The sequence below is a fragment of the Ruditapes philippinarum genome, unplaced genomic scaffold (genome assembly GCF_026571515.1).
Source record: "Ruditapes philippinarum isolate M1 unplaced genomic scaffold, ASM2657151v2 ctg4383_1_1_1_1, whole genome shotgun sequence".
NCBI classification, from domain to species: Eukaryota; Metazoa; Mollusca; class Bivalvia; order Venerida; family Veneridae; genus Ruditapes; species Ruditapes philippinarum.
Window position 1 is genome coordinate 77501 of NW_026864645.1, and position 24908 is coordinate 102408.

At 30.9% G+C, this 24908-nt stretch overlaps 1 protein-coding gene across 1 annotated transcript in view; it reads left to right on the forward strand.

The window, feature by feature from the left end:
* LOC132726379 (uncharacterized) overlaps positions 1–7146 on the forward strand; it is a 10208-nt gene extending 3062 nt beyond the window's left edge. Inside the window, exons 2-7 of the mRNA XM_060711698.1 lie at positions 212–297; positions 676–902; positions 1168–1313; positions 4571–4721; positions 5745–5959; positions 6398–7146. Coding sequence (XP_060567681.1) covers positions 212–297; positions 676–902; positions 1168–1313; positions 4571–4721; positions 5745–5959; positions 6398–6586 — 1014 coding nt within the window. The 3' untranslated portion in view covers positions 6587–7146. The remainder of the gene's footprint in view (positions 1–211; positions 298–675; positions 903–1167; positions 1314–4570; positions 4722–5744; positions 5960–6397) is intronic.
* Positions 7147–24908: the final 17762 nt, after the last annotated feature.

Genomic DNA, 24908 nt, shown 5'->3' on the forward strand with positions numbered 1-24908 from the left:
TTCAACTGTATATCCGTCTAAACCTGGACTTTTACCATTTTTCATGTTGCTTAAAGCAATATTTAACTCAGAAAAATAGATATTGCAACATTTTTCAATGATGCGACGAATAAAACTGTTAATTGAAATTTCATGTTATCATTGCCTATGCGTACATTGTGCAAGGTTGTTTTGTTGTTGTTTTTATTTTTTGTGTTAAATTGTAACATAGAAAGAAATGCTAGTCATGAAAGGTTTGGACAAAGTGTTGACTTACGTGGATGACATGGTCAAGAAAACAAAGGATACAATACAAGAGTATGTTTATATTATTTATGTAATCGCAACATTATATAGGCAAAATACATAACGACAACACAAGCAAAATACTGGATTATTGCACCATAGATGCAGACTTTATATATTTCATTTGTTACATGTACCTTTCTGAATAAGGCATTCATATTATTAAGAAAGTTTTGCTATAAAAGTGTATACAATGATTGTTATTATTGTTATATCTATATGCTTTATACTTTATCTCAACAGTACACCTCTGACAAAGATTTCGATATCTTATTATTTAAATGACATTGTGCTCATTTTTTATTGAGAAAATGCGCTGAATTGACTTAATATTTCAAAAGATTGATTGTTAAAGTGATGACTGAACAACAAGTGTTTTTTGTCTTAAAGATATTATAACATAAAGACCGCCGTGAATGATGAGATATCGAATATTGACCAGAAAAACAAAGATATCAAAACCCGAAAAAGTGAAATTTCATCTGAAATGCAGCAGAAAAGACTCAAATTAGAATCGGAGAGAAAGGACGTGACCAATCTTGATGCAAAGAATAAAGAAAAGGAAAAAGAACTTCAGAAACTTAAATCAAAACGGTTAAAATTAATAGGAGACTCGGGTAAAGGATATGTACATGTTTTTTAATATTCGAATGCGATATTTTCTTAAAATACATGAACGAGTTGAAATAGAAATAATATATACATAAGTTTTGCAGGAATATAATTTCGAGACATCTAAATGGAATTTTCTTATTTATATAGCTGTCGATACATAGTATGTATGCTTTTAAGGTTGTATGGTAATAATTATTTATATTGTTATCATATCGCTTTTATTATTTCAAATGTCTTTTTCTTTAGATTTGTTTGCATCTTTTTCAGTTCAAACTTACGGACTTATGGACTCTTTCAAGGAACTTTTTACAGCTGGAATTGCAACAATTGGTGGTTGCATTGGAGGCGCTGAAACCGGGAAAATGGTTTTTGATGGCGTAAGGACTGCTACTACTACAAGAAAGGACCAGGCGGTAAGAAATCTTTACCAATACTAACTTAAGTACATATCATTTACTAATTAAACATAACATTTGTGAAAAAGAAAACAAATATGCTCATAATATAATTTCATTATTGACAAATCAAATGCGTATAGACCCTCTTTTATGTTTAATATCTGACAGACTGTATTTTTGACACACTATTAAATGTTTCCGCAAAGTAAAGTCATTATATTATGTCTGATCTCTTTGATTTCGGGTTGATACTAGGACTACAATTTTTCCAAAACAATTTTATATTAAATTTTTACATTGATAAGGTGTGTGTTCCTCACAACACAGCTGTTGTATGCAGTTGTAACACAGCTGCGGTATAAAGTTACAACAGAGCTGCTGTACGAAGTTTCAATACATCGCTACTTGAAGTTAAAACACAGCTGTTGTAAATAGTTACAACACAACTGTTGTATAACATTACTATACATCTGCTGTATATAGTTGCAACACTGCCACTGTATAAAGTTGCAAAGCAGAAGCTGTTGTGATCAAAGTGGTTAACATTAAGTGAAATTATATATATGTGCATAATTATGCAAATAAAGCAATTTTCAAACATCGAAGAATATGTAAAATATGTACTGTAAATATTTTTGCATATTACATATGAAATCATTGAAATATATGCATTCATTTCTTATTGTAAAATCTGACTTAAACTTTATAGAAAATAAAGTTCTAATTACCTCCTTTTGTTAACATGAAATGTTAAATTCGGTAATATTTTTATAAACAAGTCTAAATATTGCTGCAATGCTACAATTGAGAATCTCCGCGCAAAAAAGCTTATTACAAATACCTTACCAAATCATTCCTACGCACAGGCCATTTTCTACTTAGATTAAGTATCATTGTAAATTATTCCGGATGTTTTGTAAATCATTTAAATTTGCTTAATTATACTCATCGTATGCACCGTCCATGATAATGGGACCAGATATTAAATTAAACAAAAAATGCTTCAACTGATGCCTTCCTGGTAATGAAAGTATTTCCAATACAAACAAAACATACAATACTTGTAATGTGACATGACAGTAGTACAACATTGTTCTGTTTGTGTCATTACTGTTGTCAGTTAATATTAGATAATAGAAATATCAAAGCATTTAGTTTTTCTATTTCAATAATAATTCTACTCTTTCTCTACAAATATCAACAACTAATCAGGGTAATTAATAAGTATGTTGAATGTTAAAAACAAGAATGCGTCCCGTTGCCTGAGGCTGGTATTTGACTCAAATATAACCCATCTTAAATGGTAAATACAATAGGAGACATATCATCGCTGTGCTCTAATATGAAAATAAGCCAAAACAAAAACTTTCATTGACTTTATTTTTCAAAATGTCAGTTACATGTTTCGCGCCAAATAAGTATCTTATATTATGATGCAAGGCATTAAAGAACATCCAAACAAGAAATGCAGCAAATGAAGATGAACTAATAGACATCTGATGACAAGATATTCTTATAAGTTTTTCAATGGTTAATTGGATTTTACCAGAATTGCATATCATTTATGAATGGGCGTCGAAAGACATTGTTCATCATGAACTTTTAAAGGTATGCTAGAGATTAGAATAATAAATGTATTTTCTTTCGAACATACAAAACAGTTGTCAAAATCGACAAAGTCTGTTAATTGATTTATTGCGAGGTCATTAAATTGCTTCAAAAACTCGTCAGACACACCAGTGTGTTTACATTCCTATCAATAAACCCATAACAACTCATGTTAAAATGCCACAATAATCGGCAAATCAACAATCAACTCAAACTACCATAAAACCGATTGCCTAAACAAAATATAGAACAGCTATAAATTCGACATTAAACATTGGATCGGTTACAGCTAGACCAGTTTACTGCCGCACAACGTCAACATATGCAGTTATGGAAGCCAGAACTAGGTTGGGTAAAAAATGTCATAAGTGCAATCGGGGACCGGAAAGAACCTACGGAAAAGGCAATTTCAAAATGATATTGCTATAATATAATAATTTATAAAAAGGACTACTTAATTTTTTTCTATAAATGAGAGTGAAATTTATTGTTTGCAAATGTTTGCATTTCATTTCATGCAAAATTTTCCAGTTCATTATTTATACCCATAGCGTGACACGAATGACCGTTTAGTTAAACTAAAACTACTTCAGTCTATAAATAGATTTTCGGACTGTTCATCTATTTATAGCTACAGCAATAAAATACATAATAACCCACTGTGTACCACAAAATAATTAATAATTTCCTGAAGAAGACACAAAAGTAAGAAATAAATTACCGAATTTTAGTTTATTTTTTATTTTATCTTTTATACTTCCTTCCCGGCGATGTAAGCGTAAAATTTGTTCCCGCTCTCATTAATTAATAAGACATGCCGCAAATCACCGAAGAGGAAACCAATATTTGACTTTTCATAATACAAATCGGAAGGAATTCTTGAATCCGAATTTATTTTTAGCTGTAAAACAAAGGGATTAATTGATAAAAATTGGGTCCATGGACAAAAAAATAGTGAACACCAATAGCTCCGTGCCTGTGCTTTTTTGAACTTACAATATAGATAAATCTTAATTTGAGCATCATATCTATCATTTATAATCATAAAAAATATGTTACAGGATCTTGCAGCCCTTGTAAAAAACACAACCTCTTTAAATGTTACAATGCAGCTTCTGTTTTAAGGTACAACACAACTGCTATGTAAAGTTACAACACAACTCCTGTAAAGTTACAACATAGCTCCTTTAAAGATGCAACACAGTTACTAAAAAATAACATCACAGCTGTTGTTTTAAGGTATTACACAGCTACTGTTGTATAAAATTGCAACACAGGCGCTGTAAATATTGGCACATAACTGCTATATTTAGTTGCAACATAGCTGCTATAAATAGTTTGAACGCAGCTGCTGTATATCATATAAACACAACTGCATTAAAACGATGCGAAACGGCTGCTGTATAAAGGTGCAATACACCTATTTTAAATAAATGCAACACAGCTGCTGTATTAAGTTTCAAAGTACCGCTCTATAAAGTTATAATGCAGCTGCTACATGAAGTTGCAAAACAGTTGCTATAAAAAGTTATAACGCTGGTGTATAATGAAAACACATCTAAAATGATAAGATCGGATAAGATAATGATTCCTAACTGAACACGTGGTTTAAACTTCGAAGTTTAATTGCTTTTAATTTATAATGTGTGAAACTTTATATTTAGAGCCAACAAGCCCTAAACGCTAGTGCAGAAACCAAACGGGATATAGATGAGGAACAACAGAGAATCGAAGAAAATGAAAGACGGGTTGCAAGAATGAGAGAAGAAGCTATAGAAGGTCTTGCAGCTATGGAAAGATTAGCCCTTGAAAACGGTGAATGTTTTATTATTTTACGTTCATATGATGATCAGAAAGAAAAAAATTAAAACGATTTTAATTCACAGTCTTCATATGTCCAAAGAAAAAAGTAATAGGAAAGCTTGTTTCAGTTAAAAACATAAAGGAAGCCAGCAATTAAATATCATTATTTAAGATGCTTGCGAGTACATGCAGAACTATAATCTTTAAGGCAGTTTATACATCAACATTTTCCTTACACATTACTTTTAAAATGTTTAAATAATGGTTTAAAAGCATATTGGATGCATATTTCCTGAAGAGGGGCTGATTGTGAAATATTTATCATAACAGTAACAAACTGTAAACAAAGTGTTGTATTTTGACATCCATGCAAAATACTAAATCAATATAACTAAACTTATTCCCAGATAACAACAGACACAAAATAAATATTAGGTGATTGGCCATTGAGTAACCTGTAAAATGTTCCCTAAATCAATGGGGAAATTAGCAATTGATAAATGTTTATAAAATACATTTTAAAGGCCATTATGTACAAGAAATGTTTTTTTTTTATTTTATGTCTTAAACATTTTTATTTTTCTTGTTCAGATATAGTTTTCCACACATAACCACTTAACCTTATTGGCCAAATACATGAACAATCTTTCGCTTTTGATGCTTTTTGGTAGTTAGTATAGTTATAATTATTCAGTATTTTGAAAGGAAGTCAAAATACTACTCTATTTAAATTTTGCTACTGTTATGATCAATTTTTTTCTTATTTAGGGCTGTAACTTTCTTCAGATCATTAGCATTTATCATCACTTTTTTTTTGCCTTTTCTTACGAAAATATAAAAGGTTTCTGGGGCATATTTGCCTTTTAGCATAATGCATTATTAATTCATTTCAATATCTATAAAATTTCTTTTTTTCTATTAAATTAAAATTTTTTGTTATTTCTATCAATTTACGCCATAACATTGGCAAGAAATAAAACAACACTCACTTTGAAAAAGAGAGTAATCTTGTTTAATAGCTCATTTTTTAAACAGCGGATCTTATGAACGAGGAAAATCTTAAAATGGCTGGAACAGAACTAGGGAAAGTTGCACAGCTATTTGGAAAGATTTTACTGTTCTGGGAGGATTTTTCAGCAAAGTTAACAGCACTGAAAAACACACATGACGGAGTCAAACTTTTTATAGAGTTTGTAAATGACCCTGATCTAGCCGAAGATATTGACGACTCAGTACTACAAGTGAAAAAAGTAATTACATTACTTTTATCCACTCATCTAATTTATACTTGAAATTTTTAAAGAAGGACCAGCATTCATAAATACATCCAAATAAACAATATTTCGACATAAGGTATATCCACACATTCTTTCCAAGTCAATCAAATGTGAGAATTGTAACAAAATATTTGTTTCAATAATAATTTCTCATCAAAAGCCCGATATAAAAACTTTATGTATCAGGTAAGACCTAAAAACACTACTTTTTTAAATTATATGTGATTGTATCGTTAAATAATATCAATAATATGATCACAACAATTTGGAATCCCTACATATTACACATAAGTTTATATTGTATTGTTGTTTCATCGAAAGACAATAACAGTGCAAGATATTCCAATAAAACTATTAAAACGCTGTTGGCTAAAATGAATAATGTTCTTTGACTTTTATCTTTTGCCACAGGTATGGAATTCATTTGGGATTATGTGTACTTACTACGTTGACGAGAGCGTGAAACAACTTCCAGAGCTATACGCTTTCATGGGTGCTCCTGTGGATCAAAGCTCTGTAAAAGAATGTGATGAAAGAAAAAAGGCACTCCTTGCGGCCCATAGAGCTGATATAAGGGCACTTGAAAAGAAAATTATATAATCCTAAAATGTCTTTGGATATAATGATATCCATATTGTAAATAAGGAACATGAACTTTTATTTTCTCGTCATTGTCTAAAACAAAGTGGTGTATCGTTTGCAAAAGCAAGTTTGCCTTAAAAAACTGTCCGATGTTATGTAAAACTGATATTGTAATATAGGCACAATGAGTTAATGAGAACTTTATAAATATAGTGAATAAGCAACATCTATTTGACATGGAAACTTAAATGAAACATTCTTCTACACTTTATAAGTCATACGTGTTTGTTATGTGGAATCATATATAAAACCATGTCATTAAAGGTGACAGGCAATAACAATTGTCATGAAATCAAATTCTAATGGCTTTGAGCGAAATTTAATTTGTTCTAGCATAATTGTGCTTACTGACATACATTCATTATTATAGTACCCATTAAATAACGAGTTTTCATGTATTTATCTTGTTTGTATACTTAGATGTATTTAGTTTCTTTGTGTGCTGACTTTAAAATTTAAATTGTATAATTATGCTACTTAGATGTAAATATAGATGTAAATATATAAATATATGTTGATATGTGTGCATTTCTGTAATCAAATTGTCAGTCTAAATTCATGATAGATATATCGAAATGCCTTGTTTTGAAAAAAATATGTACTTCACCTGTGATGCTTATAGAGCATAAAGTTGTCTACGAGAAGTTATAGGCATTTTCATAATAAATATATCTGGTCTGACAGCATTGATGTTCAGATTGCCAAATGAGAGATCTTACACTTATTTACAGACTCAATCTAACCAAGTCTTTGATTTTAAACTATTTGTATTGAATGTTCTTGATAGACCTCGTTTCTTAAGGAATTTATACATGTACCAGCAGGTGTAAAGTGTTGTGCAACAGCTGTATAGTGATGCCCCGTGCTTCATCTCAAATTTGCTCATTTTTTCTGATTCCTTTGGGATCTTTGATTCAAATACAGTTAGTGTTGAATGTTACTTGGGAACTTTGATTCAAATATCGTTAGTTTTGCAAAAAATCAATTGGACCTTTGTTTCAAATGCCGTTACTGTTGAAAAATGAGTACCTTTGAAGAAGGTGCATGATGATTTGGGGAATGAGACATGTTGGATCTTTGATTCAAAAACCGTTAGTGTTGGAGTTTCCTTAAGATCATTGATTCAAATACCGTTAGTTTTGAAAGTTCCTTTGGATCTTCAATTGAATACTGTTAATATTGAAAATTAAGTACTTTTTAGATTGTGCATAATGATTTGGGAATAGGACATGTACTTTTAACAGACATAAAAAAACCAATTCTGCGACATTCATCTTATATTTATGTTTAAAAGAGAAAATACATTCGATATTGCTATTACATACGAGATGACAATAATATATATCTTCAAGTATTTATCAGATTGTCTAAGCTTAGGTAATTTGTTTCTATTCCCATACAGATTATCATGAGATTTACATAAGTTAAGAAAACTATCGAACAGACAGAAAATCGTAACAACAGGGTGTAGTTAAAATCGTTATGTAGTGGCGATCTCTGTAAAAGGGAAACGTTTGTCTTCGTACAAAGTAAAACCGAGTGATAAAAAAATCATATAAACGTTAATATGATAATTTGTGAGCTACGTGGAACCTATTTGTATTAAGCGTTTCATTATCTATTAAGATAGAGCCAGTCTAGATTTTCAACATTGATCAGACAGACGTTTGCGTAGCAAATTATTATCAAGTTTTCAATAATGCAGTTCATTTATTTTGTTAATGTAACCATGGCCACTATTAGAATTTCACTTGGCGGGGATTCATTTAATTTACACTTCCTTGTCATTTATGAACATATTTTGGCTCAGAGCGAGGTTTGGCCGCCTAAAATTGGTTTAAACTCCCCAGTGGTGAATCTACTACTAAACGTTCTAAGGGAGTACCCTTTTGTGTTCCTTCACGTTTTTCACATGTGTTTATTGTATACTGGAGCGACTTTATCGATTCTATCTACAAATATTCGGGATCTTATTCCAAACTTTAGTACAACTACCAACGCTCCATTCTCTTCTCAAATATAAACAGCATCTGGAGAACCTTTTAACATTAAAGGGAAAACGATAGTTTCTGGAACTTAAAGGGTGTACATGTACTTTGTTATGTGAATAAAGTTTTGTTGCTGATATTAATAAACAACAAATGTTTACTAGATCATTCAAAATGTTTGTAAAAGATAAAAGGTCATAGTTGCATTGCAACCTACTGGTAAAGTAGGTTGCTATCGCGTAACACCTCCTCCCATGACTGAAATGATAAATAATCCGCCTTTAAAGTCAAATGAAATGTCTACTTTTGAACTAACTTTAAAATCATTTCATGTGATTACGGACTTGAGGCCAAAACTTTGGTTTATACAAACTCATACGTTTCTTTGTGCATTTATGAATTTAAATAACGAAACGCATGCTGTTTATCCAGGTACTCATGTTGCTGATTTAAGCATAGTTTCTATAATAGTGACAATGGTTCTTACACTTCAAACTATAGAAATTTAACCCATGTTCCTAAACATGATTGTACTGTTGAAGGCATGTCTATAGCACAAAAGCAGCAAAAAGCCTTATAAAACATTCAGATACTTTTTTCGGAAACTGATTGAAGATCTTGTGAAAATTTGTATCATAATACATAGAATACATACTGGAAATGCCAAACTTATGAAGCAACCGTTTTTTGAAGAAGAATATCAGTACATACGAATACCGATGTAATTGAACAACATATAAATGATATGTTAAAGTAAAATGTAATTCAACCATCTTCTTTTGCTTGGGCTAATGGTATAGTTATGGTCCAGAAGAAGGATGGCTTTTGTTTCGATTACTGAAAAATTAATGATTTGACCACAAAAGATGTTTATCCTCTGCCCAGATTGACGATTGTTTATGTCAACAATCGGCAGCAAATTGGTTTTCTTGTCTAGATATAAATTCTGGTTATTGACTGGCCAATTCCTCCAAATATTCTTGAATTAATGTCAATTATTGGTTTAAGTAGCTATTACAGGAATTCATAAATCAGTATTCGCATATTACCAAGCATTTTACATTAGCTTCCTGAGAAAAGTCAAAATTTCGTTTGTTCAAAAGAATGACATGATGCATTTATGGAGCTAAGACGTGCTTAAACAAATGGTACAATTAAAGCTCATCCGGTTTTTAGCATTGTAATAATGCAAGTAATGTTCAGTGTTTTGAATTTTATCACAGGTTATTGACGGCAAAGAGATAGTCATTGCTTTTGCTAGCATGATTTTGATTAAAGCTGACAGAAGATATTGTGTGACCTGAAAAGAGCTTTTAGCTGTGGTTCATTTTGTAAAATATTTCAAACATTACACGGTAGAGAATCTGTTGTAAGCAATGCTTCTCTCTGATGGTTAACAAATTAAAAAAAAAACCCTAGAATGTCAAGTTGGATAGAAATATTATCTTCTTATTCAATAAAAATAGAATATAGGCCAGGTAACCACATGGTAATGCTAGTATACCTTGCAAACAATGTGGCCGAACAAATATGCCAGATAAAGAGACAAAATCGGAATAGAATACTTGATTGGCATTTGGCATGGTAAGCATATCAATATTAAGATCAAACATTGCAGAAGTTCACACATGGTTAATAATTGGAAAGCAGCCAGAATGGAAAGACATATCACACATAAGTTGTTTCTTTAAATCACTTTGTAGTCAAAAGCAGAGACTAGAATATAATTTTGGCGTTCGACGTTGGAATGTTGATAATACTGCGATTATATACTGGCAAGCTATAGTTTCATAAAAACAAAGACGAACGGTTTTACAATTGAGCTTTTGGACATCTTGGGATTACAACACATTAAGTAAAATAAAACAGCGTTTTGTACTGGCCAGGTTATAAAAACGATTAAAAAATATTTATTTTACGGTATCAAAACAAATAAGGCACCAATGAAAACTATCGTGAATCTTTTTTTATTTTATAATTACTATCACAACATTGGATAGATTATCAAATAAATCCTTTCCCTATCCAATACATTTTATTTAATTCCAATTTTAACAGTTACACTGGTTTAACCTAACACATACATTGTTAAGTATTATCCAATATACCAATAAAAGATACAGAATTTTTAGTATAAAGTTTTTGCCTAAACAACTGTGATATGCATGAAACTTCAAGCAACTTATCATAATATCAAATACTCGCAAGCACTACACCGTCGAGGAGCTAATTCAAAAGACCTTATCTGATAGATGCACGTGAAAAGTAGAGAAAATGAGTACATGATTTACACGTGAAGCATGATAACAATGAGAAGTATAACAAAAATAATAACACTGAACATTTCTATAAATGTAAACTTAAAATATTTGCAATAATTGACGACGCAAATAAAACCATGTACATACATGTATATGTCATATAATGTAACATGATAACTCGATAAGGATAGATATTCATCTACCTATTTAATGCATTAAGTATCTTAAACTTAAAAGATATGCAATTTCTGCGCATTCCTAACAGCAGAAATAAACAGAAATACATAATACTTATGCACTGTTAAGTGAAATATACATTTTATCACTAATATTTTCACAACTCACACAATTTTAATATACACAGTGTAAAAGTCAATATTTGTGTCAATATGTTTTTCATATCTGTTCTATATTAACAGGTCTTTAAACACAAACTAAAAGATTTTTACGATCTGTCACCACTCGCGTATTCCTACGTATGTATTAACTTATCCCTGTAACTGTAAATTGTTGACCATGTTAAACAATGGTACAGAGATAATCTTGAAATGTTGTCCGTTGTCTCAATTGTGTTTATGTTTTGTTCTTTATCACTCAGACCAATAATTGTATCATCATATTAAGACACAACGTAATCCTTTGATTCTAACTGATCATCACAATTAGACATTTTTTCACTATTACTTGTTACGCTATCAATACATTTTCAATTATTTTACCTTTCATTCTATTTTACAAAACAATATAACAATTGAAATAGCTTGATGCCTTTGAAAGAAATGTAAAAAAAGATCATGTGTCAAATTTTGATCATTATGAAGTGTACATTGAACACCAAACTATTCAAACTCTGAAACATGGAATAAAGTACATACACAAATAAAACTCATCGAAAAGATGTAATTACTTAAACCTTGAATATATGGCGATAGGTCTCCAATGAAGGTTGAAACTACAGTATTGAATACTTATTAACATCATCTGTCGTTTTTGTGTTCACATCGATACACAAAAAGTGTATTTTTAATTCCTTGTCATGTATTGTTATACATGTACCTACTGATCTTTTTTTCTGCCATGGTTGACCGATGAAAATGAACAATGATTTGAAACAAACCTTCTCTTACTGTGTTTCGTAAACATTATGTTTATCAAAATTATATGATCGTATTTCCAATCCATGGCAATATTAAATTGGGAATAATGTGATATCTTACAATAAAATGTAAAAAATGACCATGAATATTTTTAAAATACCGGTGTCAAGGGACAGGACGTTAAGTGGTTGGACACTTTGTTCAAGCGAGAAAACTGGTTACAAACTTGGTTGTGTATTGAAACTTTACTTGGAACATGCAAATTAAAACATTTACACAGCATTGATAGATACATAGTTTATATTGTTTGGTGAACTTAAAAACTTACAAATGTGTATAAATGGCCTGGATTGTTACTTGTCAAATCTCAAATTGTGTACGTTTCCAGCTCATGACTTCAATAACGTCGTCATATAAGATGATAGGAAGCTGAGACCTTAAACCGAGTGTGTCATAAAGATTGCTTTAAGGAATGGGCTTATTAAAGAATTTCAAAATAATAAACAAATCCACAAACCTGAAGAAAATACATGTAAGCTTTGTACCCAGCAAACACACGACGTTAAAATAACGTCGGATTAACGTTAGATTTTGGTCACGACGTCGGCGACCAAAATACGACGTAAAGCTGACGTCCAAAAACCGATGTCTATAAGACGTTTCATTTTGACGTCGTACTAACGTCAGGTCCTGGTCGGTGTCCTGACGGTAGGTAAAAAATTAACAAAAAATAATCCTTATACACTGTTGTAATCATTTAACCAAATACGACGTAAAGCTGACGTCCAAAAACCGATGTCTAAAAGACATTTTTAAGTTCATGTATAAGGTCTTTGAGCTCTTTCGCTTGTATCACTGCAAGCTCTTTAAGTTTTGTTGTCAGCCATTTTGCTTTTTTCTTTGTTCAAGTAACTAGAATCGGATTCGATATCTGTTTCTCTATTCTCGTTTATTTCAGGTTTATTTCAGAACAGATACTATTGTCATTTCGTGTGGGTTTATTCTATGCTTTTTTAAATGAAGGAAGATTTGTTACGTTTACGTCTCCGCCCTGACATTGCCCATCGGAATTGATTTCGTTGGTGGGCAGGGTGAAAGAACTGATATGATCACTAACAATTACGATTTTATATTTCAATCACTCCATCAAGACAAGTTTATAATAGCACATTTACATTTCTACACAATCATTGATTATTACCGTCTTGGTATCGTCGAACAACAAAATAAATTACATATTTTCTTCGGAGAAAGAAATGTCCACCATATTTAACCGGAACCTGATACTTTTATCAATTCTCTCTTTACAACGTATATATCTTAAGCTCAATTTTCCTATGGAATCCTGTTTCGTACGAATCGGGGCTTGGTTATAAATTTGTAAGTTATCTCTGAAAGCAGGGATGTGAAAATTAATAAAGTAACATTGTATTGCATTACTTTTGACAAAGAAAAACTTTGTTTTTTTTTGTTGAGTATTGCGTCACAGTACAGGTCAGTACTGGAGACTTGCCAGGTTTATTGGTGGATGAAGACCTTAGGTGCCCTTCCATGCATTATTTCAGACACGAACGGACACTTGAGTTATACTGTATTATGATGAAATCTGGCAAAACATGTATCACAAATAACATTCAGCACTGTTATCAGCTTTTAAAATTAACATAAAATCTGGTAAAATTTGTAAAAAGGGGGTCGCCTCATAAGCATGTGACAATTGCTTATTTTACAAAACATATTGATTGCCGTCTAAGCAAAATTACAAACTTACATAAACACATTAGAAATATTTTTTTATCAAACGAATGTTATTTTCTCAAAGTTTAAAAATCATTTTAACTTTTATGCTCGTAATTAATAGTTTAAAGAAGATTATTTCCTTCTTAAGGTTGATTGTAATGTTTTCTATGATTTAAAGAGAAGTCCGTGTTTTGTACAATAAAATAAATATTTCTTTAAACTCAGACGCGAACAAATTTTCCTTCTTTAGAAAAGGCAAACTTGAGTTTCAATAATAGTTTAATAGCATGGTAAGTGTTTATCAATCGAGGAAAATACGCTTACTGAATGTTAAATTACTTCTCGTCAAAGCAGAAAAATGCAAAGAATGTGGTAAATTTTTACTTTTGTACCAAACACTTTATCATTTTATAACTGTTATAAATGCCAAAAAGCAATAAGAATGAAATATGATACTTTTCATACTACGAGATGAAAATGGAAAAACAAAAACTTGAGTTTCTGTTAATTATATATTTTTCTCTTTTTGAACTTAAAATTCGAAAGAATTCCCCTTTAATTTTGTGAATGCATGTGTATATAAGAAAGATGTCATGAAAGACACTAGTGAAATCACAATATATATTTATGTTTCACTGCCTTGACAAAATGATTTTTACAGTCAAGATACGAAAAATGAAAATAAGCATTTTATTTCTTCAATATTTCACAATATTTTATTTATGGCATATTTAAGCACTGCTGATTTTGGTTTGTAATACCAAAAAGAAAATAACCAATTCTTAGTATAAATGGTTCAACTATTACATGATTTTGGTATATAGATTACTTTTGGGGATGATTTCGTAGAGATTCGAAAGTACCATGCGGTTTGCAAGTGTACCGTTCCCGGTTTTTTATTGACATGCCGATTCCATGTTTGTAGTCGTGATACACGAAAGTTATGAACTCATGAATTTTCTATTTCATCTTCATGAATTTACAATTTTAACTTCGTGAATTCCCGTTTTCAACATACGAAATTCACGAATTCAGCTTCATGAAGTTGAAATCGTTAATTTGTGAAGTTGAAATGTTAATTCATGAAGTTGAAATCGTGAATTCATAAATTTAAAATCGTGAACTCATGGAGTTGAAATCGTGAATTCATAGAGATGAAATCGGGAAGTTGAAATGTCCCCACCGGTCTTTCGTAGTTATGAGACCTACTGTCATTTTCTGTGTACCCGATATTTTTCTACAAATAAGTCACATCCAAGGTAAGATTATGGACACCATTTACATGCGGTACAAACATCTTCATGGTCAACCCAGTAACGAAAAACAAAGTTAGATTTAATACAAAATACAATATGTTTAAATGACATTATGTCCACCGATATGTTTTTGAATTTGTAATTTACACCCTGCAGTTAACACTTTTGAATAAGAATTATTCAAATATTATGCTTGAACGAAAAAATATGTATTTATATTTTTAAGCGAATGACACATGCACAAAATCATTGATAAACGGTTAAAAACATACACAAAATATTACACATAATTTTTCATTATGAACATTTTACTGTGTTTACGGTCTTAATGGGTGTTAAATAATAGAAACATTCTAAAATTTATTGTTTCTAAATTTAAGTAAATAATTCATAAGATATTTGTATAGCTTTATACCCCTTCAATAACCAAAGAGGTCCGCAGAAAGTACTAATAATATCAAATACTGACTGTCATGTCATCAAAAAAATAATAATGAGGTCATGCAAAATACACTTAAATCATAAGAAAAGGGACCAGATGTACACACTATTTAAAAAAGATACGCTTCAGATATAACAAATTGCACCCTACTTGGTCTTGTGAACAACCAATATTGATCCGCGTGTCATGACTAATAATCGAAATATTTAGAAACAGCCGACTAGTTGCAATTATATTTACAAATGTAGTGGAATTGCCCTTCAATATTTGACGAAATGAAAAGTAGTGAAGTAAGTAAATGTTTTTCTTTCAAATTCATTGTTGAAAGGCATATGAATTTATCAGAAGTGTTAATAGTTTGACAACAAAATTTGTGTATTCATTCAGGGATAAACAGTGGTATCTGAGATTTACGGTATTTTAATTCCCAGGTTATATGCGATGCGTTAGTAGTTGACATTGTTACACTTACAGTAATATTATGGACATACAAATATGTACACAATTCATAATTTACTAAACTGCATGCTTTTTCTAATATTACATCATCTGAAATTGATATAAAGAAGGCGGTGGCGTCCACCTCTTTCTTTATATTTTCAGTCACTTTCGTTCCCGGGCTCAAGTCTCAAAGCAGTATGTTCATATACATGTGACAAGAATTGTCTAACAACATATTAATCATTACCGTCAGAGCAAAGTAGCAATATTCTTAAATATTAAAACACACCAAAATTAACTGAACTGATGTCACTTTTTATTATTTTGTAGCTTAAGTTTACCGCATAAAACTATCGAAGAATGACGGAAAAGGCCAAGATGTTTGGATTATTTTAATAGCGGATTGGAATTTCCTTTTAATATGTGACGAAATGAAAAGAGAAGAAGGAAAGTAAGTAATTTTACAGATAGTACATTGGCGCTTTTAGTATACGGTCTTTAGCCAGAGTCTTACGTATAATATAACGCCGTGCTATAACACGGAATGCATGGGATATCTAAGCGGTGAAATGACATTTAATTGTACACTTATTGTCTTTATCTAAATTTATGAAAATAACACCACGTACAATGTAATCAATGTAAGAGGAATTGCACGAAGTCAGGAAGTTTAATGTGCACACCGTATTAAATATTTCAAAAAGATAATTACTATTAGAAAAACAAAACATAGCCTTGCGTCTCTATTGTAATCAAGATGGATTTTATTGTTCCGCGCCCACAAGCGCAGAGCTATTTGTGTTTACCATTTTTTGCCCATGGACCCGATTTTTATCAATTAATACCTTCGATTTACAGCTAAAAATAAATTCGGAGTCAAGAACTCCTTCCGATTTCTTTTATGTAAAGTCATATATTGGTTTCTCCTTCGGTGATTCGCAGCATGTCATATTAATGAATGAGAACGGGATGAAATTGTACATGAATTCGAAAGCTATCAATAGCCCGATGACCTCAACATTGTGAAAGTCCAAAAATCAATTTATAGAAGTAGTTTTATTCTTAATGAAATGATCATTCGTGTCGCGCTATGGTTATAAATAACGAACTGGAGAATTTTGCAGGTAATGAAATGCAAACATATTTTAAAAAAATGCACTCTTAATAAACTTATCGTAAAAATTTAAGAAGGCCATTTTTTACGAATTGTTATATCACAGTATTATCATTTTGAAATGGTCTGTAGGTTCTTTCCAGTATATAGCTCCTTTCTTTTTTACGGCCCTGATTGTTCTGTTGACATTTTTTACTGTGAATATTTAAATTGACCTTTATTTCCCGAAATTTCTCTGTTTTTTGTTTGAAAGCAAACGGTTTTATGGTGGTTTTTAGGGAAAGTTGATTTGAGGAATACTGTGTGAAATTTTAACAACAAAAATTTTTGTCTGCAGTTTGTGCTATGGAATGTAAACATAGAGGGTTTTGAAGCAATTCTACAAAATAGTATATTGACCTCCCAATAAATCAATTAACAATAGCTCGTTATATATATCGCCAATGTTTAGTAGCTTTTATATCTTGACTCCCATGAACATGATGTAAGTGAATTTCCTCATGCCGGCCTAAATTCAGGTAACAGTCTTCCATTATATTGATAAATAATGTATCACCATAAAACGTGTATAACAAACAAAAATTCCTGAATTTGGTCTTTTTGAAATTCATCCCAATTTGTTTTTCATTCCTGTGTGTTCTACTTTCAGTATTTATCTGGGACTTGAAATCTTAAATCCCAGGTATTGAAAGAAACCATTTTTTTTAATTTGACATGACAAAAATGCATGTAATATTACTATATTAGTCCCTTTTGTTACTATTTGTATATTTGTAACAATTATGATAATGAATGAAAAAAAGAAGACTTTGTTCATTTTGACTATTGTTTTGTATGTTCCAAAGAAAATACATTCAATTTTCTTATCTCTAGCAAACCTACCAAGTTCATGATCAACAACGTCTTTTGTCCACCCATTTATCTATGATAATCAATTCTGGTAAAGTCCAATTAACCACTGAACACTTTATAAGAATATCTTGTCATCAGATATTTACTAGTTCATCGTCATTTGCTGCATTTCTTGCTTGGACACCCTTTGATGCTTTGCACCAATACCTATCTTGTTATATCGTGATATACCATGCGAAACATGCAAAGAACATTTAATTTGATAAGCATAGTCAATGTAAGTTGTTGTTTTTTTGGCTTATTTACATATGGATTTTAATATTTCTTACCGTGATTAGTTGTTTATATTTGTAGAAAATGGGGAGGATTATAGATGAAAAAGAAAATGTACATGTTTTGATATATTTATCATCTTGTATTAATGACTACAGTAGTGACACTGTTTTAGTACTGTCATGTCACATTACATTTACAAGTCTTGTTTGTATGCAATAGAATTACTTTCCTTACCACGTGGGCATCAGTGAAAGCAATTTGTTTTTGAAAATTTGATATCTGGTCCCTCTGTAATGGACAGTGCATACGATAAGTATATGTATAATTATACAAAAAAAATATTTACAAAACATTCGGAATAATGTACAATACTACTTAATCTGAATAGAACATGAGCTGTGCGTAGGAGTTATTTGGTAAGGTATCTGTAATGAGCGCATTTTTCGCCCGGAGCTTCTGATCAATTGCTGCATTGTAGCAATATTTGTACTTCTTTCCTTCTTTCATTGTTATTTTTCTTTCGTTTCATCAGAACTTAAAATGAGATATAATCAAGTAAAATGTCAATTTAAAATGATGAAGGACGATAGTACAAACACAACAGCCTTGATTTTTAGCGTAACAATACGTTGTCGTATTCAATGTAGTATCGCGCGATCATTTAGCTCCCTGAAAAATAGTTTTGTATGCGTATGTTGTCAATGATAAAGAAAATAATTATTGTCTTTAACATTTTTTCTTTTCAACTCTACTCTTTGAAATTTCATTCGAAATACATTTAAGTGATTTCATTCTAAGGCACATAAAAGAAAGACTCGTCCGCCAACTCATTATCTAAAGTCGGCGAAAATAGAAGTAGTTTTTTATATGGCTTGACATTGTTCTCGTTGTATATTTATCTATGTTTTTATAAATGTATAGATGAGACAGCGTGTAAAAAGAACAAATGTCATTGTTTGCTTCTTTGCAATTTATTTCTATTTTCAATAAAATAAGACAGTAGAAATAACTTTTACATTTTTTAAATATTCTTTTAACGGTCCAATAAACATAAGTTGAGTATGGGTTGTGACGATTGATATGCAAAGATCTGATTCATAGGGCCCAAATTATTCTGCCCAATTTGAAATGAATATCAGACGAATTAATGTTACTAACTTAAAAATAATATACTGACTTTTAACTTCAATGTGAAATATAAATGAAATATCAATGATCAACTCCCTTCGATTGAGTTACAAATCGTACGTTGCAGACAAGCCTTAATTTTTGTATATACTTGTAAAAATATGAAATAAATGTTTAGTTTTCACTGATTTTGGTTCTGCTGGAAAGATGATTGTAATAAATTGGACATTTTGTTATCATTATTGGGGGTTTGACGAGGTTTATTAGCATTATAACATTTATTATTCAAAGCATAATTTATCAGAAACACCTTTTCTAAAGTAATCGTCTATATCAGATTTTTATATTGTGAACGTCACTCCGTAGCTCTGTAGTAACGTCAAACATTTTATTTTTCTGTTTAATTTTGTTTTAAACATACCTTCTTAAAACCTTTGATTACTCGGATTCCAGACCGAAACAACGATAGAATAATTCTCCCGTTGATAGACGAAAGCAATATAATTATTTTGCTCATATGTGCTTACTCCCTTTTCACATAACACTTGATTGATTGATTGATTGATTGATTGCGTGTGTATGCACATTATCAAAATAGGTAACACATATTCGAATAAGGTAACACCCTACGCATAGAATCAATTAGAAGCTACAAAAATGTTGATAAATAGCTATTCTCAAGTTATCAATTTAATTTATTTAGACTCAGTTCTTTATATACGCCCGTGCGTATTGGCTAATCGGTAAGAAGCCAGAGGTCACTATTTTTTATATTCTTAAGTCATGTGACTACATCCAAAATGGTGATTATTATATGACAAAGATACTTCTGTTGCAAAATATTTAACTATGGAGATAAACAGGTTAACGCTTTGTTCGTAAATAACGTATGTGGTTTCACTATATTTGATAGTATCCTATATGGGACTAGTTGTTTTTGTTATTTAGTTTAAAACCTTTACCGTTTTACTGAGTAACAATATTATTTTCTTCCAAAATATTAAACTGGAAGGGACGTCCGTGACCGAGTCGTTAAGGTCGTTGACTTCAAATCACTTGCCCCTCACCGCCGTGGGTTCGAATCCCGACAATGACTTTGGACTCTGTCATGTGCGGAAGGTATCCAGCTTGCTTACGGAACGTCGGTGGTTCTATTCAGGTGCCCATCCGTGCCTGAAATATGCACGGAAGGACACCTGAGGTTTTCCTCCACCAATTAAGCTGGAACGTCGCGATATGACCTATACTGTGTCGTTGTGCCGTAAAACCCATAACAAACAAACATTAAACTGGAACAATAATAAAAGATTTCATTGTTATTTAAATGTTCATTTTTTTAAGCTTTTCCTGAAATCTTTCTACAGACCTACGTACCGTCCTTTCAAAACCGCTTAAAGATCGATGATATCATTTTCCATATAGAATCCGTCGTGCTTCCGCAGTACGTGGGGCCAAACCGGCGCTTCTACTTCTACATGAAATATTTTTAGACGATGTGAAATATATTACATTCGTTTCCATTTCAATAAACCATAATATAGTGCTTTAGTTTAGGCTTTGATTCTTTTTTACAGCTCTGCGCTGGTTTCATAAATTGCATGATATGTGATGTAAACGGTTAATATATAATGATCTTTACGTATTTGAAGTCTTGTCAACACTAAACTATACTTGATATGACACCTTTATCTTGTTTCCTGGCTATGTTTAAGGTCAAAGTCTATGAATACATGAAATCTATCTTTGGCCTTATATGACATCTCCTTATAAACGGCTATGCCAATTTCATCCAAACTTCACAGGAATGTTCCTTTGGTGGTCACCTTTGAAAAGCTTTAAAGAATTTAATACTTTGCAACTCTGGTTGCCATGGCAACAGAACGAAAATTAAAAAAAAAAAAACCCAAAGAGCTAGAGCTTTGGCATGAAGCATCTTCTTATGAGTGTCTACCAAGTTTGTTTAAATAAAAGCCCTTAAAGTTGGCCCCCGCCCGGGGGGGGGGGATTGATAACCTGATATGTATATAGTAAAAAGCTTCAAAAATCTTCTTTTGAAAAAGCCAAATACCTAGAGCTTAGATACTTAGCATGAATTATATTCTAGTGAACGTCTGCCAAGTTTTTCCAAATACAAGCTATTGATTTCTCTTAATGTGTTTAGTTAAACCTTTAAAATCTTCTTAAAGAAACAAAGGCTAAAGCTTAGATATTAAGCATGAAACATCTTCTATTAGGTGCCTACCGAGTTTGTTAAAACAAAAGCCCTGAGGTTAAGATTTGTCCTGTCCCCGGGGGGCATTGATTTTCCTTATATGTATATAGTGAAAACTTATAAAATCTACTTTTGAAAAACCCAAATAGCTAGAGCTTAGATATTTAACATGAAACAACTTCTAGTATGTGTCTGCCAAGTTTGTTCAAATAAAAGCCCTGGGGTCAAATTGGTCCCGCCCCAGGGGGTCATTGATTTTCCTTACATGTATGTACTGAAAACTTGAAAAATTCTTCTTTAATAAACAAATAGCTAGAGCTCAGATATTTAGCATGAAACATCCTCTAGTGTGTGTCTGCCAAGTTTGTTTAAATAAAAGCCCTGTGGTCAAAATTTGTCCCGCCCCGGAGCTCATTGATTTTCCTTATATGTATAAAGTGAAAACTTAAAAAAATCTTCTTTTAAAATACCCAAAAATGCTACATCTTAGACATTTAGCATGAACAATATTCTAGCAGGTGTCTACCAACTTTGTTCATATAAGAACCCTTGGGTTAAAATTGGCCTCGCACCGGGGTGTCATTTATTTTCCTTAAATGATCACATCTTATGGAACTTTGTTTTTCCTAAGCAATAGCTACCACATGCACCCTTTCAGATACAAATATGAACATTGTGTTATCAGTTTAAGATTTGGATTTTAAATCTGCTTTTGTTTAAAGTTAACAGTATTATTTGTTCCTTGTCATGGAGAGTTTTTATATACAGGTGAGCGGTTTCAGGGCCATCATAACCACCTTGTTTATGTTTATCATTATTCTAATATTCCTTTTCAAGAGTTAAGAAAAATGGTTAAATGAAATGTAAATATAATGTCGAGTAAAATATTATACATATATATTCTTTTTGTATTAAGAAAAAATATTGATGTTAGGAACCTGTTTTTGATAATTTATATATTTTATACATTTAACTCGAGATAAATAAAAAATATTGCATTGGTATTCCAATGAAATTTAATGGAAGATAAAAGTTCAAATGAAATCTGTATTTTATTCAACGTAAAATATGTGTTATACATGCATAGTTATATCGGTATTCCAAGTAACTTGTACTCAATTAAGCTTTTACATAACGTAAATTTAACAAGTTTTTTTTATAATCTTATGAAATGAGTATTTTGTTTCCAACCTAATTGTTACCTTTCAGAAATGTCCTGAATGTTTTTTCAAGGATTAGAAGATTTATTACATATCTTCTGTAGTTAGTCAAATGATTGTGTGATCTGATACGATTCAATGTGGCAGAGCAGACATAATTCTAACATTTATTAATAAGCTGGGTTCTCTTACACTGCACAAATATGTTTTTCCACGGTAATTAAGGTGTTAAGGTAGATAAAAAATAAATTTTCTGAAAAAAAAAGTGATCTTGTTTCTATAATTGCTAAAAATACACTCTACGATAACTTGCATTTTTAAAGGTATCAAAAGCATTAAATTTTAATTTCACACATTATTATGAATTCCACGGATTCATAACGTTTTCCAGATTTCGTTTAGTTTTAATTATATATATTTATTTTTTGAAGTGAATTTATGTATATAATTGTAACACTATCGGATATTTTCATTATGTCATCAAGGAAGGTCAGTAGCGTGATTAATTTCACAACAGATGCACTCGCTGTTATTATTTCCTCCTTCCGTACCTAGAAACCGAACCATTGACTGCGTCATTTTGTTTAAAAAATCTGATAAATAAAAAAACAGCAACTTATTGTTAAATTTTGCTCTGAAAACAATCTAGAATGATAAAAATGGTACAGTTAAGAAACTATGTCTTTAATTCAGTCAATAGCGCTGTATATACGTTTGGATTGTTGTTAACGTAACGTCACAATAGAGCGCCAACAACGCGTGCAAAAACCGTCAAAAACAAACGCCATTTCAATCTTGCAAAACACTTTAATTTCACTTTAAGGTATTAGATGTATTCATGACATTTTTTGAAAATGCGTTTGAAACTTTATTTTATTAAACTTTTATATATTCTAGACATATATTCAAAATATAACAAACGTTTACTGACTTGTTTGAAAAAATATGGACAAGTAAAGATCAGCTTTTGTATCCGTTTCAACAACAACAGTTATATTTTCATTATCTGTAGAAAAGTTTCACTTATTTAATATTTTTATTACTTGAAAAGTGATTATAATGAACTAAAGATTTTAAATAACTTCAAATAAATCAATGTAAAATGTATATGAAAAGATTTTTGTTTGTTTATTGAGACAGGTCATTTTACATCAAAAAAGAAGAGGGTGGGGTAAGAAAAAACCGTCAGATTTCGTCAAATATAATCGGGACATCAAATATTGTTTACTAATGATTATCTAGAAACTATTCTAAACATTTGTGAAAAATATAAAGAAAGTTTACCGTGATGACTTTAAATTATAATCATTTTAATTCGTAATGCTATCCAATTTCATACATTTCACAGTAAAAAAAAATTAAACTTCAAATCTTTCTGAATTACAAATATTTGATATAAAATAAGAAAGTAAATAATATACTGACAAAACAAAAAGAAGAAAAAAGACAAAATTGAAAAAAAAAATATTGCATCTTCTGGAGTTTGAACCAATGCCCTCTGAACCTCTGTCTCCTCACTGAAAATGAATACTTTTCAGAAAGGAGATACTGCATAAGCCATCCGGTACCTTAAATACTATCTAATTCGCCTGAAAAATATATAATGTAATAGATAAATACAAAAAGATCCTTAACCAGCGCCTTTTCAAGCAGTGTTATTCAAAAAATGTGTGTGAAAACTGTTGTTTTAACCGGATGAAAAACATTTTTATATTTAACAATAAGATAAGAACATAAGACATTGTCTTTTATAAAATTCTTTAAAATTCTTAAAAAACTTAGTTATGTCAGTAAAAGTATTATAAAAATTATCTCAGTTAATACATGTATAACAATATTTTAGTTAAAATTGGTCAACATGTATAAAAGCATCAAAACATGGCCAAAACGGTACATATATATTTTTGCAAAGCATGATAATTATTTTGTAAGGCATTTTTACATTTCATTATTAAGCTGATATCTAATGAAAGATTCTACTGCATGAATTCAATACTGAAATTTTGAAAGAACTTACTAGGTTAAGCAATAATGCTGTCATTCTATCTTTTTTTCACAACACTTTTGCATTGAGTACCAATGTGTTTATATGTGCACATATTGTTTGTCAAACATTAAGGACATAAATAAATATACCCAAGCATCTAGGTTACGGACTTGGATAGATTAGTTTATTTGCTTAGGAATTCTTCAGGTAACAATCCTATTTATTTTAGGTCTTTTATTGAGATACTTTAAGATTCCACTGCGGACTTATATGGCAAAGAGCGTGTCATGTCATGATCACGTGATGAATTGGAACTTAGACTGGTA